General features: G+C 46.9%; 1 protein-coding gene across 2 annotated transcripts in view; it reads right to left on the bottom strand.

Moving 5' to 3' along the window:
* The window catches only part of LOC121672496 (frizzled-3), a 47,973-nt gene that overhangs the window by 17,706 nt on the left and 12,883 nt on the right, over positions 1 to 17,384 (bottom strand). For both annotated transcript variants that reach the window (XM_042045159.1, XM_042045160.1), the window contains 2 exons: positions 5,027 to 5,223; positions 2,971 to 3,988 (listed from right to left, as the gene is read on the bottom strand). In XM_042045159.1, the coding sequence (XP_041901093.1) occupies positions 2,971 to 3,988; positions 5,027 to 5,223 (1,215 nt within the window). The remainder of the gene's footprint in view (positions 1 to 2,970; positions 3,989 to 5,026; positions 5,224 to 17,384) is intronic.

The following is a 17,384-nucleotide window of genomic DNA, read 5'->3' as shown; positions in this document are numbered from 1 at the left end:
CTCCAGTGCCCCAAAACCCTTTGTGGGAAGAACCTTTCCCTAAAATCCAACCTGACCCTCCCCTTCAACCTGAGCCATTCTGTGCTTCTGCAGAGTGACTGCCCAAAACTTTATCCCAGAGCACCTGCACTCGATCTGATTCCCACAGGATGACACACTCCACCAAAATCTGGGAAGAAACTGCAAGTAAGAGAGGAAAGAGACAAACTCTGAGAGCTGAACATCGGGGCAGGATTAACAAACCAAGCCAACATCAAGAATTTATCCGGAATAGTGAAATGGTTGGCCTGTCCCAAGGCTCTGCCCTGTGAACGATGAAGTGACATTGGGTTAACTCCTTTTTTAAGGCAATGAGTGAAAAGTAGGATTCCAACACAAAATTCAGCTCCTTGTTTGAATATTCCTATGCTGAAAGCAGATTCCAAAGGCACCGTTTCGTCCTCCAGAAAAAGAAAAATATTCCAAGCTCGGTAAAATGAGAGGTGGATGGGTCAGGACAGTTTCAGGCCAGTGTGAGCAGGGATTTCACAGAGAAGTTGCACTGACTGGAAAGATCAGACCAGTGCAGTCACTGCAGAGCCCTGGCAGCAGGAACAAGAATTATCTGTGGTGACACTTTCATCAATTTGTCCTTATTCCCACTGAAAGGCCAGGCTGGATGGGGCTTGGAGCAACCTCAGATAGTGGAAGGTGTCCCTGCCATGTGCTCCTTCTGGCCCTGCACTTACTCCATGAGCAGAGGGAATATTGGGACATTCATTCCCTGTCCTTGTGGCAAAGAAGGTTTGATTTCACAAGGAAAGCAACGGATGCCTCCCAGATTTGCCAAATAACCAGGAGAATCCATATCCAGGTCAAGCCAGGAAACATCCAGGTAGCCAGAAATCACAGTGGGAGCATAAAAACATCTTGTGGCCTCCTCCACTTGGGAATATTTCTAATTTTGGGGCCATTTCTCATTCTAGGCAGCCAAATAAACACAGTGGCTGGTTTTTATCTGAGCCCCAGCCTGGTTCTGGAGCAGGCAGGAGAATCCACGGCTCAGCACTGACCTTGCGGTCCCTCCCACAGGAGCAGCTGCATATTCCCACCCCCCTCACCAGGAATTTTCCAGAAGGAGTTTCTGTGGCACCATCTCCGATGGCAAGGATGATGTCACGCTCCGATGGACTCATGGATTTTTAACCTCGGATTTGCTGGTGTTGGGCAAAAGCTCCCAAAATCCACAACCCCGGGGGGGAAGCTTCACACATAAACATTTTATCCACTGTGGGATCGACTCCAGCTCTCCATTTAGAGCTCTCAGAAACATTGGAAGTTAATTAAGTAACATTAAAGTTCGTAAAAATATGCTCTTATTTCGCCACTGAGGGCTATTTCCCACAAAACTCCACATTTCTCCCTAATTTAAGGATATATTTCACTAGCATGAGCTAAGGATAAAATCATTTTCCCCACAGCTTTGGGAATCCGTTTCAGTTATAAATCTGGATTGTTTAATAAGGGAAGCATGTTTAGTTTGAGGGGAAAAAAAAATATAAATGGATGGGTTAAAAGAGAAAGAAAACCCCCTTCTAATACTCCCTGGGGTCTGCAGGTCCTTCAACCCAATTTGATGTGAATGAAACCATTATTGTTCTTTTGACTCCCGCTGGGCCATTATGGCAACGGTTTGCCAGGGATTTCAGGAGCATTTCCCTACATGTTTTCATTCTTCCAGCCCTCAGTTTTGAGGTTTAAAACAAGTTCTTGCTCAAAATTTTTGGGAGGCAAAACCCTCTTGATTTTATAGATCCTTACCAAACAAAATTCAGATTGGCACACGGTGGGTGCTGGGAATTAATCAAGAGAAAGCCACATGTCCCTGGTTTTTGGGGGTTCTTTTCCTTTGTTTTTAAGCATCAGCCAGTTTGAACAGATTAAAACCTGCAGCAGTGAAGACTCAATCAAGCCAATGGAACTGCACACACCCACTGCCAGAGATTTCCTGCCATAAAAATGCTCCCGCACTGGATGGGAGGGAAGAGTCCCACCCTAATAAAACCTGATGGAGAAAAACACCAGAAAGGGTTAAAAGGTAATAAAAGGATTATTATCAAGCCTAAGCCAAACCTTTAAGTGATATTTCATTGCTTTAAAATGTGAGCTTTGATGATTCAGCTGGTGTTTTAACTGCTTCAAAGCCAAAATGCTAATTTTTAAATATCCCTCTGCATGCAGCTGTACAATAAAGGTTTGCTGTAAAACCTTCTGGAAATAAAGTTCCTTTAAAATAAGTTGCAGAAAATATCTAAGGAATGTCATTCCAAAAACAATCTGCCCTTTTGGCTCCAAAGTAGGCAATTAATCCCTGCAATACTTTCTTTTCAACTGCATCTGAATAAACCAGTGGAGAGTTTGATCTTAGGGCTCTTGGAGGCTTCTGTTCTGTGATAACTCAATTAAACTGAGCAGATAACTCTTGATTTCTTGAAAAAAACCCCAAAGCTGATGAGCTGCAAGCTCTGGTTTTCTTCAGAAGACACTTCAAGAAAGATTTTATACAGATGTTCCTGGCACAAAATGAGCACAAAACCTCCGGGCCATCGAAGCCCCAAAACTGCTACAGACAAACAACGAGAACTAGAAAAAGCAGCCTGATGACAACTCAGTTTAAATGCCAGAATTCCTCACCAGCAAAACTTCCAAAGGCCAAAAACAAACTCGTCAAGGCCCAGCCTAGAGGTTGGTTTAAAGTAACATCTTTATATCCCGTGGAGGTGCCACACAGCCCAGAAACTCCACAAAAAAACACCAGGCAGCTGATGGGAGCCTCTGATTTCCCAGCAACACCCGGCCTAGGGCATTATCCCAATAATTTGAGTACGGCAAGAACTTTATTTACAGGAATAAAAAAATTCCTATAAAAGCACTTTTGAGTTAGGGAGGACGAGTAACTCTTCCCACATGCCCTCCCCCGGAGTTCCTCACCTGGTAGGGACAGGGGATGTGATACTCCCGGCAGCGCTCCTGGATCCACGTGGTCTCCCACACGCCCCGATACGCCTGCTCGTAGAAATAGCAGCCGATCACCACCAGCAGGGGCACGAGGTACAGCACGCTGAACACGCCGATGCGGATCATGAACTTCACCAGCTTGTCCTGGTTCTCCTTCTCCAGCGGGATCTCGATGCGAACGCGGTTGAGGGAGATAATCCCGGCCAGGAGGAGGGAGACTCCCACCACCACGTACAGGCAGAGAGGGGCCAGCACGAAGTATCGCAGCGCGTCCACGTCGTAGAGGCCGACGAAGCACACGCCGCTGATGTTGTCGCCTTCGATTTTGTTCATGGCCAAGAGGATGATGGTGAGGGTGCCCGGGATGCCCCAGGCGCTGGCGTGGAACAGCAGGGCCTTCTTCTCGATGGCCTCGCTGCCCCACTTGGGCACAGCCGCCAGGAACCAGGTGATGGTGAGGATGACCCACCAGACGCTGCCGGCCATGGTGAAGAAGTAGAGCACCATGAAGAGCATGGTGCAGGCCTTGTTGTGGGAGCCCTGCGTCACTGTGGAGGCCTTGTACTGGGAGGGGCTGGAGGCGTTGCAGGCCACCCGGTCCTCCAGCAGGAAGCCGATGAAGAAGATCAGGGACACCATCATGTAGCACACGGCGTAGAAGATGATCGGCCTCTCCGGGTAGCGGAACCTGGTGACGTCGATGAGGAAGGTCAGGAAGGTGAACAAGGTGGCTGAGAGGCAGACGATGGAGATGACGCCGATGAAGTAGCGGGCGAAGGACAGCTCCTCCCGACGGAAGTACATGTTGGGGCAAGGAGGGGAGCAGTCCCGGACCCTCAGGAAGGAGTAACCCAGATCCGGGTCGATTTTCAGCTCCCGAGGACACCAAAAGCCGTAATCCCTCTGGACGGCCATCGGGGCCTCCTCCGTGGGCTCGCCGGCCAAGTTGAGGTCAACCAGGCGAGGATAGGGCTCGTCACAATCTGGGAACCTAAAAAGAGGCATTTACAAGAAATATACTCGTACTTTACAAGGGCTGGTAACTTCATCTCTAGGTGTGACTTCAGGCAAACCAACGGGAGCAAAACCAGACAATCCAAAAAACAGGGAATCCATTAAATTCTGCACTGTTTAGACACAAACTCATCCCACAGAGCAGTGTTGAAACTATAAAATAAGTTCAAAAATGAAACAGACCAGGAGCCCATTGGGGCTTTAGGAATGAAGGTGAGGATGGAAGATCCATCCCAGGAAGTCTGTGAACTTAGGCCCGTGGCAGCATGATTTTATAGAACATTTTAAAGCCTTTCCTAATCAACTGCACTCGCTGCCGTCAGACAGGGCAGTGAGGTGGTGACACCAAAATTCCAACTAGCACTGCCACCAGCGTTAATAAATGGAATTATGACGGAGATATTTGTGTAGTCAAAGCTCTGACTCGAGGCAAGGACCGTCTGAGTTTTGAAGGAGACACTGGAGGAATCCCAGTTACCTAGAAACGTCCTCTTATTTTATCCTCTTATGACTTACTTAACTAAAATAATTTTAATTGTTTTCCATTCTCTCCAATCCAACAGTAAACGATTTCTTCCTGTTTGTGCTCCTCAGTTTCATTAGCTGCTGGAGTCACTTACAGAAAACAACAAGGCATGAGGGTATTGTTTCTAATTTCACGTGTATTCTGCCTCAAACAGCTTGGAACACCATCAGGTCGTTTTTCCGTAAAGTTATTGGTGCAATGTAAAGCTGAACACGGCTGTTTGCAGCTCAGCAAGGGGTAGATGCTCTGCAAACAGCTTTGAGATTTCATCCTCATCAAACCCAGCCAAGTTTCAGCTGATCTCTTGGGCAGAAATAGGAACTCACTTCCCACCTCAGGAAACAGGTTGCTGGAAAAAGGGAAGGAAAACATGGCCACTTGTGATGGAAAACATTTAAAACACCTGGTTTTTTACGAACCATAAAACATCCTGGATCGGAATAAAATTTTATCCTGGGAAAAAAAAAAAAAAAAAAGGGATTTTCTCACCTGGTGCACTCCATATCCTCCGGCCAGGAGACCCCAAACATCTCCATGAGCTTGGAGCACTCGCTGTGGGCTCGCTGGCACAGGCGGCGGCAGGGCAGCGTCACCCGCCCGTACTCCATGCACACCGGCGCGTACAGGGCACACAGGAAGGGCCGGAAATCCCGGGAGCATTCCAGGTTCACCATGGGGTGGAAGGGCTGGCAAAGAGAAAGGAGAGGATTCAGCAGCTACAAGCAGCAATTTGTGGAATGTTTCACTTTGTCTGATCGCAGCCGTGACCGCGACCTTCTTTTCCCGGCTGTTGGGAGAAACGATCATCAGGACAGAACTGAGGTGTTTTAGGAAGAAAGGTGACCATGGGGACAAATGAAGAGATTCCCAAGGGATATTTATGTACTCAATCTGCATTAAAATCAGTGGGAATTCGACAGCTGAATGCTGGTGGGGATTTCAGTTCTCTCATGAAGGTGTATCCGTGGAAGGAAAACATTCCCAGCCCTCACGTTACCCCAGTTATATAAATTCCCACACAGCCACAGAACCTCCCAGCTCCCAGAACAGGGTTGTAACCACAGTGAAGGCACAGCCAAGATGCCTTTTCTTGCCCAACCAGCAGAAAACACCGCGAAATCAAAGCCTGAAAAAAATCAAGTCAAAATAAATAACCGGTGTCTTGTGCTCCCATGGTGCTTCACAACAGGTTTGGGTGTTGGTGAGAGCAACACTCCTCGGAAGCTCCGAGAGAAAATCTGTCAGAGTTGGGCAAATACAGCTGGTCTGGAATATTCCTGAAGGATAAAGACGGAAAAATAAAGAGGACAGGGATTTATGTCTCAGTGAAAGCTGCTGCATGTTGATAATCCACGTTGTATTCCTACTGTCCAGCGTGGGTTCGTTTTGCTCTTGCTTTTTGTGGTTTGTCCTCAGAACTCTCCAGGAATTAATCAATGTCTCATTCCAAGTTTCTGGGGCACCTACCAGCATCCAAAGCCTCGCTGTCTCTTTGGATATCAATGTAAGATCAATGATACTCCCGTGAGAGTGCAATTAGAGAATATTGGAACACATTAGGGCTTCCAGCTCTGGAATGAAACAAACCAAACCCCAGACTGCAAGAACACCTCCATGAGCCACTTCTCATCCTGATTTCTATTTCAAATCACAGCTCAAAGGGAAAAGTTGACAGTGGCTTCATCACTGGCACTGCTCTGTTCTACACAGGCTTTTAGAAAAAGTCCATTATTTGGATAGCAGAGTTTTCTCCACAGCCCAGCAGGATTAAGGAGCAGAATCCTAATCTTTGGAATGTGCAGTGCAATAGCTGAAGCACAAATGAACCTGCTATATAGAAATACATCCAAATCCTAAATCTTATTAGAAGTGCAGCTGAAGAAGAGCTGCAGAACGATTACATTCTCAAGCAGTGATTTCCTGAGAAGTGTTTTAAAGCAATTCAGCATTTTCTTTTTCCAAACGATAGAGTAGAACTGATCTAACAGGGAAAAAATGGGGCATCTTCTGTGGTAACAGAAATGGCAAATACTGGGAATTATAAGGAAAAGTTTCACACCTCCCTTATCACCTCTTTACTCTTCCAATCCTTCCCAGAAGTCTCCTTCCCCCTGCAAAAGGTGAATTTTTGGAATACAAGGCACAACCATGCTATGAGTTCAATGTGGGGTTTTTTTAAACATCATTATTATTTACCAAGCTGAACAAATCCCCTTCATTTTTCAAACACCCCATGAACAGGAGAGCCATGAAATTCAGCAATAACTTGCAGGAAGAGCAGGATGAGCCTCTGGAGTTATCAACCAGGAAAAAGGCAGCAGCAGTTGGGAAATATTTACATTTACAAGCTCATGTTTCTCAAGGAACTCCTTCTGTTTGGCTGGACATGTACTTCAGAATTATTTTTATTTATATATTTATTTGTGAGTATTTGTTGTCTACAGCAGAGTTAAAGCCATTGTTTGACCATGTGGATCCAAGAAATCGATTCCAGGGAGTTACACCAGCTGCCTGGAAAAGCTGAAAGTAAAAATCTTCCTTTGTTTGATGGAAAGGGAAATAAAACAAGAACTCCACTTTTATTCTGGTAAGAGTTTAACTTCCCTTCTTTTCAGAAAACCCTGAAAATGAGAAAATTAAGTTATAACTTTATGAAAAAGAGCTCCTGTTTCCATGCCTGCCCCAACCCCTGAGCTTTGCCTCCTGCCATTGTGGGTTTCTACAAACCCACATCTGAATTTCAAGTTCTCCTGACAATTCCTCCCCTACTTTCCTCTGATACACCTCCCACTAAGAAAAGATGTTCCCAAAATTCCTCTTTTCCTGCTCTTTTGCCTTTGTTAAAAGATCTGTTTGGATTTGGTGGAGCTGCAGAGGCTGAGCTGTTTCGGAAGAGACCCCAGAGCAACTCAAGGTGTGCAAACACAGCTCCAGGTGAAGGGAAGGACAGGAGGAAACGGCCTCAACCTGTGCCAGGAGAGCTTCAGGTTGGACATCAGAGGGAATTTCTTCATGGAGAAGCTGTTAAACATTGGCAGGGGTTGCCCAGGGAGGTTTGGAGTGCCCGTCCCTGGAGGCGTCCAAGGAAGGCCTGGACGTGGCGTGCTCTGGGCTGGGGACACGGTGGGGATCGGTCACAGGTTGGACTCAATGATCCCAAAGATCTTTTCCAGCCTCAATGATCCTGGGATCCTGCGAACTTTAAAATCCTGAAGAGGCTGAGCTGGAGAACAGGAGAAGAAAAATCCCGGCAACGACTCCTGATAACACAGAAAAAGAGCCTCGCTTGCTCTGAGGCAGCGACAGCAGCATTTGTGCCTGTGGGCAGCTCCCTCTGAAAGCGCCCCAAAAATTATCCCCAAATTGTCTGTCCTCGCAGCTCCAAAGATGAAAAGTCACCTCCACCTACTGATTATGTTGTTCCCTATTAAAAATAAACCCGGGGAGATTAAAAGACTCTTTTTATGCTCTTGCCCAAGGACGCAGAGCAAGTTATGACTCCGCCGGTGCCGAACAAAAGGCCCTCTGTTAAATGGGATGCGCTTTTGAAAAACGCCTGGTGAACAACTCCAGGAGGAAAAAGGAAGAGGACGAGGGCAAGAGGAGGTGTGGCAGCCAAACTGATTTCAGTCATTCAGGCCAAGTCCCAGGAAATCCAAGAAAGGAAGAGATAAATGTTTAGGAAGAGATAAACTCTTCCTGTCCTTGGCTTTGCCACCCAGGTGCTGTGTCCCAGCCCTGTGTCCCTGCTTCCCTCAGAGCAGCACAACCTCACCCAGCTCTTTCTTCTCCCTCTTCCCCAGCTCCTTCCTTCCCCGCTATTTCCATCAAGAGCTTAGATGGCCGTGCTTTAGCAGAGATTAGAAATTTCCTGCTGGCCTCGGGTTTGTTTTCAGGAGGGGGTCATGGAATCGCAGAATGGTTTGGGTTGGAAGGGACCTTAAAGATCATCTCCTTCCAACCCCCAGCTTTCATTCCCCAAGGGATGAAAGCCAAAGGAGAGCTGGAATGTGTAGATTTTCCCTCACTCCAAATAATTTTTTTAACAAGTCCTCATTTTTGGTTACAAACAAGAGAAGTAACTCAAATTATAAATACACCATGGAACCGAGATCTGATTTCAGACCTCGTAATACTGAGAGATAATAAACCCAATTATTTTCTTATCAGGTAAATAAAATAAATATTTCAATTAAAAAATATTTACACAGACATTCAACTGGCTGGTTTTGGGAAGTGACTTTGCACGATTTAAACCAAATTACTCGGCTGATCTTTCCCTACTCTGTTTGGTTTTATATTCCATTCTTTGAACAGAGAACTAAACAGGAAGCATCCTCATAAATCCCGAGAGGGAAGGAGGGAACTTTTCTCCCCTCAGGCTCCTGGGAAGAGAGTGATGCTATGACTCTCAATTGCTGCTGCAATTCCCGGGTGGAAGCAGCTGCCTCAGGGCACATCCTGGCTCAGAGCAGCCACACGAGCTGCTCTTTGTCCTGCATCTCCCGCTCTTTGATGGAAGAAACCGGGAATTGTGTCTCAAAGGGCACGGGCACTAATGCCCTCCAGGCTGCCTTCCCTGGAGAACTGGAGCTGCTTTGGATTTAGCTCTGCAGACAGCTCCTGCTTCCACTGAGCACATCTGGCCCCTTGCTTCTGACGGCTGTCACGAGCAGAATTGGTTTCCTTGAGACTGAAAATCTTATTTTCCATCGCCCCTGACTCCTGTGAACCCCTCTGGATTCACTGGATCCTGCAGCCCACGCTCCTGGCGCTCACACTCCACCTGGAGACGTTTGCTCCAGGTTCACACCTGAGCTGAAGAGCTGCTGGGATCAAACAGGGTCCTGCCTCAACCCGGCTGCTGCTTCCTGAAGAAAATCAGGGAATGCTCACCCGGCCACAGCAGAGCAAAAAGCAGGGATTTGGGGCCCGAACTTGGCAGAAGACCAGAGCCATTTCCACCTTTTCCCACCCAGTTTGGCTCGAGCTGGATCGTGCCGTGAAATTGAAGGTGGCAGAGAGCACCACGAGCACAGCCAGGTGTGCAGGAGTGAGTTTGTTTCTTCTGGAATCAACGCAGTTCACCCAACTTCGTGCGACTCCGGTTGCTGCAGACCCTTCATTCTGCTTTCTAAAGGCAAAAGGTGACTTTGCCCCAGCCTGCTCTGAGCGCACGGTGCCAAGACACGCCCAGTGAGAATTCCCGGCACAAAGCACATCCCCGCTCACCTCACCAACAACTTCCCTGTCGAGAAACTGAGGTGTACTTTTATTTTTGGAATTATTTCTGGTTTTTCACAGTGCTACACACGTACGAAAAGCCAAGCGGGGCACGGCTCTGGCTGCCTGTTGAGCTTTTCCCCTCCAGCATGGAATAAAGTGATTCCCAATTATCCCTATGAACCCCGTGACCCACAGCCTTTCAATATCCCACACCTCATAATTTGATGGCAGCTGGAAAAATCCTGGTAGCAGTGAGGATTAGACTGACACTGCACTGCTTTAGGGGCTGGGAAGGGGAAAAAAAAAGAACCAGATTGTTTTTACCTTAGCACTAAAAATAAATGCCTGCATTTAAACAGTTATTTAAGTAACTCCAACAATATAAAAAGACAAGCAATTACTGTGGGTTTAAATGATATTTTTCTCATGCTATAGGTTGGACGAGGCACTCACTTTGTTATTCACTTTAAACCCAAGGCCAATTATTTTACCTGCCTTACTCAGAGAGGGCAGCAATCATGAAAAACCATCCCAAGCTTTCTGTCTCCAAACAGACAGCCAAGGTTAATTTCTGCGGGAAGAAAAAAAGGAGGATAAAGATGGAAGTAGTTAAAATACAGGGAATGACATTAATCTCTGCCTATAGGACTAAAAGCAAAGCCATCTGCTCGAGTTCTTTAAAGAGGTCTCCTGCTGCATTTTAAATTCCAAAGTTCCTCTGGAAGACGGCATCCATCTGTCAGCTTTTCCTGGATGTGGGATTCGTGTTTTGGGAATGGGGGAATGAAGATGGGTGGTCCTGGTAACCATTTCCATTTGCAGGGAGCGTTGGGTTGGTGGCAGCTGAGAGGGTTTGGGCTTCCTCCTTCCTCTCCATATGCCTGCTGTGATGGGCTTGGGAGAATTCCAGAGGGATATTACCAGGGAAATACATCCACCATCCTCTGGATTGTATTTTTGATACTGTTAAATAAAGACACTTTGCCTGGGCAAGGAAGAGACTCTGGGGCAGGAGCTGTAAATCTCGTCAAAATCCTATTTTTCAAGGAAATGACACATTTCCATCTCCTGCAAAGATGACATTCCAAGTGGGAGAGTGATCACTGCTTCCAGGCCCGCTGGGAAATGCTCTGGTGCTGCTGTCACCGTGGGAAGGGCAAGGAGACCTGTGCTGAGAAGTGGAGCAACACCAACCTTCTCCTTCCCTTCTCCTTCTCCTTCTCTTCTCCTTCTCTGTCTCCTTCTCCTTCTCTTCTCCTTTTCTGTCTCCTTCTCCTTCTGTCTCCTTCTCCTTCTCTTCTCCTTCTCCTTCTCCTTTTCTTTCTCCTTCTCCATCTCCTTCTCCGTCTCCTTCTTCTCTGTCTCCTTCTCCTTTTTCTTCTCTATCTCCTTCTCCTTCTCCTTCCCTGATCCACACAGCAGGATCACACAATTCCTGCCAGCTCCAGGGAGGTCTCCTTGGAAAAAACCAGGAGAGAGGAGCATGACAATCCACTGCTCAAAAATCCGAGCAAAGGAGGAAAAGCATTTGGTGGGGTTTGTCAGAGGATTTGACACTGGCCGGAGAGCACATGATGGGATTTGCACCCAGATCAGATTCTTCAGTGCTCAAAAAAAAGGGGATTTCTATAAATCACAAATAGGATGGAAAATACAGATAAGGACACAGCCAAAATTCGAAGTCACCATTTGGATTTGCCTCCCCTTTTGATTTTTTAGAGCTGTAAATATACAGGATGGCAGCGCCTGCCACAGAATACGCAACATTAACACCCTGCAGAACAAAACCAGACAAGCTGGATTTCCAAACATAAGAAATTCCATAAGAAACGCTGAACCCTCCCACTGGAGGGTTTTTGATCACCACTTTTTTTTCCCCAAGGCTTGATGACTTCTACTACTTCATGTGTGACTTCGCTGTGGTTTTTCACCCAGCTGATGCAGCAGGATATCTAGAATGTTTAATATTACAAGCCAGTGCAGCCTATTGGATCTCTGTGTTTTCCACTGGGATGAGGATGGCAGAAGGCTTCTATTTGCTGAATTTTGGCATTCAAGCCCAGGTTGGGAGATCAACCAGGGGGACCTGCAGTGTTCTGACTGCCTTAAATGTCAGCTTTGCTGTCACCAAATGGTCACAAAATGAGGACAAATCGCAGTTGTCACCTAAGGCACTTCAGGGGCAGTCTCACAAGGGGCAGAAGTTTATTTATCCTCTTCCTCTGCCACTCTGACCCGGGTTTAAGGTAAATTAAAGTGAGTTTTAGAGCATCAGCCCCACAGCACAGCAGACAAACCCTTCTTGCCACGGCAGAGAAGAGGCACGAGGCTGTTAGAGCAGAACTTTTGGCAGCCAGGAGGGGCAGGAGGCTGGGAAATCCAGGAGCAGAACTTCTGGCAGCCAGAAAGGCTGCAGGAGACAATCCATCCACGCTGAAAGAATTCAGGAAGCTTTGTCTGCTGCTCCCCTGGCAGCCAGTCTGCTGTCGGAATCCTCTCACAGGATTCTCCCACCAGCCAGAACACCTGGTTCCATCCACGGGAAAACAACGGCGAATAAATCCCCTCCTGCCTGAGCTGGGAATGTTGGAGATGTTCTCCAAGAAGGAATCACCATCCAACAGCTCTCGTGTCTTCCCTGGTTACAATCAGGACCAGCATCTCCTTGGGAAGAGGTTAAATGATTGAATTTTGCTCCTACGAAAACAAATCTCACCTAAATCCTTCAAGAAAAGATCCTGTGGCATCCACAAAGTCTCTGCCCCACAGTTACTGCCCAAATTAAACCCCAAAAGTACTCAGGGGATACAGGGATGCATCTCCATGGAAAAGTCAGGGTTTTTGGTCTTGGGAAGGAGCAGAGCTCAACACTGAGCCACCACAACCATCCTCATAAATAACACGATGCAAACTGAAGTAAGAACACAATCTGCTGGATTAACGTTGTAAGAACCATCCTGGATAGCAGACAGAACGTGTCTGACACACGAATGCTGATATTTTAACAGCTGTGTCTTAATCTAACATTGCAGACCATCTGTTCAATCCATAGCCCAGCAAAACCACACACACACGCTGTCTGCACTCGGATGGGAGAGAAGACTTACATCTTTGGGCCTCAAAATTAAGGCTATTTCACAGAGCAATCATCAAAATGTATTGTTTAGAATACTTCTAATAAAGATATTCTATTCTTTTTCCCTCGTGTTTGCTTTCCAGGCAGGCTGCACTGTCAGTCCAGGACACTGAGCTGTCTTTTGGTGGAAGTAATTCAAAAATCAGCAGGCTGTGTTCCACGGGCATAAATAATGCAGGATGGTTTTCCTGGTCTGCTCTCTGCAAGCTCCACAGCCCTGCTGTCCCCTGAGATACGGAATCACAGAACCATGGAATGGTTTGGGTGGGAAGCGACCTCAAAGCTCATCCAGCTCCAACCCCGACACCTTCCACTGTCCCAGGCTGCTCCAAGCCCCATCCAGCCCGGCCTTGGACACTTCCAGGGATGGGGCAGCCACAGCTTCCCTGGGAATTCCATCCCAGCCCCTCAGAGGGAAGAATTCCTTCCTTGTATCTCTGCATTTACTGGTGTAGGATGCACCCGAACCAAGCTGCAGCACCTCCAAATCTCAGCTCAGCAGCACCTCCCATTTAATTCCACATGTACTCCACCACAGCTGTGACTGTTTCTCTGCTCTCCCACTCCCCAGGAAGAGGCATTTTGCAATTTACAACTCCAGACCATTTTGTTTGTGAGGATTCTGAGGGCTTGGAAATATTTCAGCCAACTTCCAACAGAAGAAAAGTAAAGCTGCAGCACTTAACACTCTTCACATGAAGATGCGGCCAGATTATGACATAAACCAGATTTTCCTCAGGAAAACCTGTACATTTACCCGAAAGTTGGGGTGAAAAATCAAGAGTGCTTCTCTCAGGGTTCCCTGGGGCTCCACACAAAATCACCCTGTGCTGTGAGCGAGTCGACAAAGCCACTACAAAAATCCAAGGTGAGCTTTAGCTGAATCTCAGGAACGACTTCCCCTATTTTGGTATTAGCCATGGAATTCTTCCCACGTGCCACCTGCACAGCTGGACACAAACAACGAGGAAATGAAGTGGGTTTGGGGGAAAACGTCAGTCTTTGGAAAGAGATTGTCCTTTCTTTTATGATTACAATTCTCCAGTGAGTCTGTAGGTTCTGAACAAAAACTGCCTGAATTTATTGGGATTTTTTTTTTCAATTTTTCAAAGAAATTGTCCATCCCAATATAAATTTCTTTCACCCAATCAAGGAATTACAAGAGGGCAACCCAACAGGCCTCTCTATTCATCAGAAATTAATATAGAACAGGAAAGTTAAGACTGAGAATACCTCAATTTACTCCAGTGGATTAAATTAAAATTAATTTATGCTTCTAAATAGAGGAATTAAGATAATTAGCTGGTGACTTCAATTTTTAACCATTTTTAAACCACTAACCATTTCTAAAAAAAACCCATGTGTGAACGCAGCAGCTGTAAATTAAAATTTAAGATTCATCAGGGCAATACTCTCCCTTCTATTCAGCGCCAAGTTAATGAGGTCACAGCTGAATGCTACAGGGGGAAAAGAATTAAAAATAATTGCAATTGTATCCCTCTTTTCCACTGGCCAGACAGCTGTTATCCACCTCTGAACGACCAGTCCTGAAATCCTCACCCAAACCATCAAACTGAGGACAAACCCGAGCCACTGACTCGATTTTTCCAGTTAATAATTCACCAGATAAATATTTGACAGGAATTCCCACAGTGCCTCCACTTGTTTGTTTCTGCGGCACCCTAAAAGGGTTTTTGCTGCTCTCAAAGTAGATTAAAGAATATTTTGCCCTCAAAAGTCCGGGATTTTTCTCCCTGTTGAGGCCAGGAGTTCGTTCCCAGCTCTCCTCTGTACCACAGACGGAGTTTTTGGGGAAAATTGCTCCCACATGTCTGGAATGCTCACAAGGCCAAACAATAACTGGATTAATAAGAGAGAGGGAACACAAAAAGATGATGCAACTGCTCCACACGAGGCCCCTGCCCAGGGTGATGATTCCAAACCCTTTCCCAGTTAAACGGAATAAAGAGAAGCAAACATCTGTGGATGCTGTGGAAGAACCCCTCCAAAACCTTCTTGAACAGTGAATGCCACTCCTAGAAATGTCAGGATGGGGATGGAATGTCCTGCAGGGGAGTTTGGAATGGACACGGAATGGAATCAGTGGGATCAGACTATGAAAGGAGGAAAGACTTCACTGAATTCCTTGAGGGGGCTGCGAGAGGCAAGAGGGGTGAGAGCGTTTTCCCACTGAGTAATTGCCCAACGCTGCAAAAATCCCCTTTTATGTGTCTATAAAAGTGTCCAAAAGGCTGGAAAATGCAGCTGAGGGAAGAGCAGGAGTGGGGCTGTGGGGTAGGGAAGGCAAAAAGAGCTGGAAGCAGCAGGATGGGGCTGGCAGAGTGGGAAGGAGTGTCCGTGCATTCGTTAACGAGCTCAGCTCTTCCCTCGCTCCCGGCTCCCACTGCTTCCCAACTCAAGGATGAGCACTGACAGCCAGAGATCAAAAATGTGTCCTTTAATCCATCCCACCGGCTCTTTTCTGATGGATACAGCGGGATCAGGACATCCACAGGCCACAGATCCCTGCCAGTCCTGGCTCCGACTCCCCCGAGCCCCCTCCGTGACCCTGGAATCTTCAAGGCTGCCACTACAAAGTGGGAGGGGAAGCAAAGGCTAAATTTTAAAAGCCTGGAAGTTTGCAATTCCCAGACAAAAGCAACTGCCTCCCGTGGTGCCAGGGGAAAAAAGCGGCCGATGGATCTGGAGAATTACGCTGCCTTTTTTGTGATACCACTTAATGAAGGTTATTGTCAGCAACAGGGATGATTTCCAAAGGGAGGGGAAAGAAAAACTGAGGGCTCAGCAGGGTCGGTGTTTTAGCCACGAGATTTGGAGGACAGAGTCCCAAATAACTCCTTTTAAATGGTATTTCTCCGACGTGAGGTAAAGACCTTTTCTGGAAGAATTGGATCATCTGTCATTCGAAAAGCCACAGAGGGAAAACTTGGAGGCAAAGTAACTTCCCTGTCCTTTAACAAATTCACATCAAACTTTACAATCTGACACATTTGTAAAACATGCAGGTAAAATGCCACCATCCCACGATATTTTTGTTTCCTTGCCTTTGGTTTGTTTTTTTTTTCCTTTATTATTGACAACAAGCAGCAAAGCTGAAATCCAAGGTCAAACTTTGTAACCACATTATCCTCTGCAGTTACATTTCCGTGTTGCACCTGCACCGTGAGGGTTAAAATGCACAATAAGGAGGGAAAAGGAATTCTCAGGAGCCGGGATTCAGTCTCTGCTGATTCTCAAGGACACATCATTCACCCACTCCCCCACAAAGACAAGGATGCAGCGATGTCGGATAATTGACAATATGATTGAGTCCTTACGAAGGGGAAAATATGTAATACATGTGAGTTTTCAGGGAGAAATGTTAAAAACATGAGCGATGCTTTCGGAGCTGTGAGGGGGGAGAAGAAAACGAGCGGCTGCCCAGAGCTGTCTCCCTGAATTTATAAAGAAAGATGTTTCTCCTCGCTCAGCGCCACAGACATGACAACTTTTGTCCTATAAATCAAGAAACAGGGAATATGAACGAGTTTACAAATTGAAAGCAACTTTCAGAAGATAAATTTCGGGCTTCCACGCCACACAAAGATGAACTACAAGGAGCCTTCCTCCCTTGTTCAAATTCAAATTAAGCAGCCCTTTGTGCTTCTCTTTTCAAATTTCCTTCCCTGTTTCCATGGGAACCCCCCGGCTGACAAGCCTCGGATGGAGCAAGAGGCCAAGCTTAGCGAGGGGTGTGAAAAGGGGTGGGAGTCAAAGGGCAGAATTTGGCTCGGGAGGACCAACATGCCAACCTTTGTCCCCCCACAAGCGGGGGGTAGCCATAGGAACAACTCCTCGGGACACAGGAGGAGCCAGGGGGGGATCCCGGCCAAAATCGCGAGATGGGAGGAAAATGGGAACGGTGTTGCTGAAAACACAAGGCCAGGACCTCCAGTGGGTCCTGAAAGTGGGTCCAGAGAGTCTTACAAACAAGACAAAATTAAATAAACCCTGAAGGACTGAGCATCCGACTTCGTGCTGGTTCTGCACCCACCTAATTCCACTGAATTGATTTATAGGAGACCGCAGAGAAACTGGGAAGAAGCGATTCCCAAACCCAACAGGAGAATTTAACGTTCTCCTGAAAAATCCCCTCGACTGAAGGGCTCCGGAGGTGTTTTATCAAGGCCTTATGGAGAAATGGAAGCAGCAGAGGGTCAGGAGGACGGAGCTGCAGCTCCCGACACGCAGGGCCGGCTGAGCCGGACGGTTCCGCAGGATACGGAAGGGTCTGGCTGTGGCTGTCCCCACAGGAGTGACGTGACACAGCAGAGTCACACGGCTTCTGTCAGCGCTGCAGCACATCCATCTACTCCATAAAACCAGGAATAGCTGCTCCATAAAAATATAAACGTGGCACCTTCTGATGATTGCAGCTTGTAAAAGAGCCAGCAGGAGGACGAGCCCTGTAAAATCGCTGATGAT

The sequence above is a fragment of the Corvus kubaryi genome, unplaced genomic scaffold (genome assembly GCF_017639235.1).
Source record: "Corvus kubaryi isolate FWS band 111438036 unplaced genomic scaffold, C.kubaryi_AGA036_p1.0 62606, whole genome shotgun sequence".
NCBI classification, from domain to species: Eukaryota; Metazoa; Chordata; class Aves; order Passeriformes; family Corvidae; genus Corvus; species Corvus kubaryi.
This window is presented reverse-complemented; position numbering and strand designations above follow the sequence as displayed.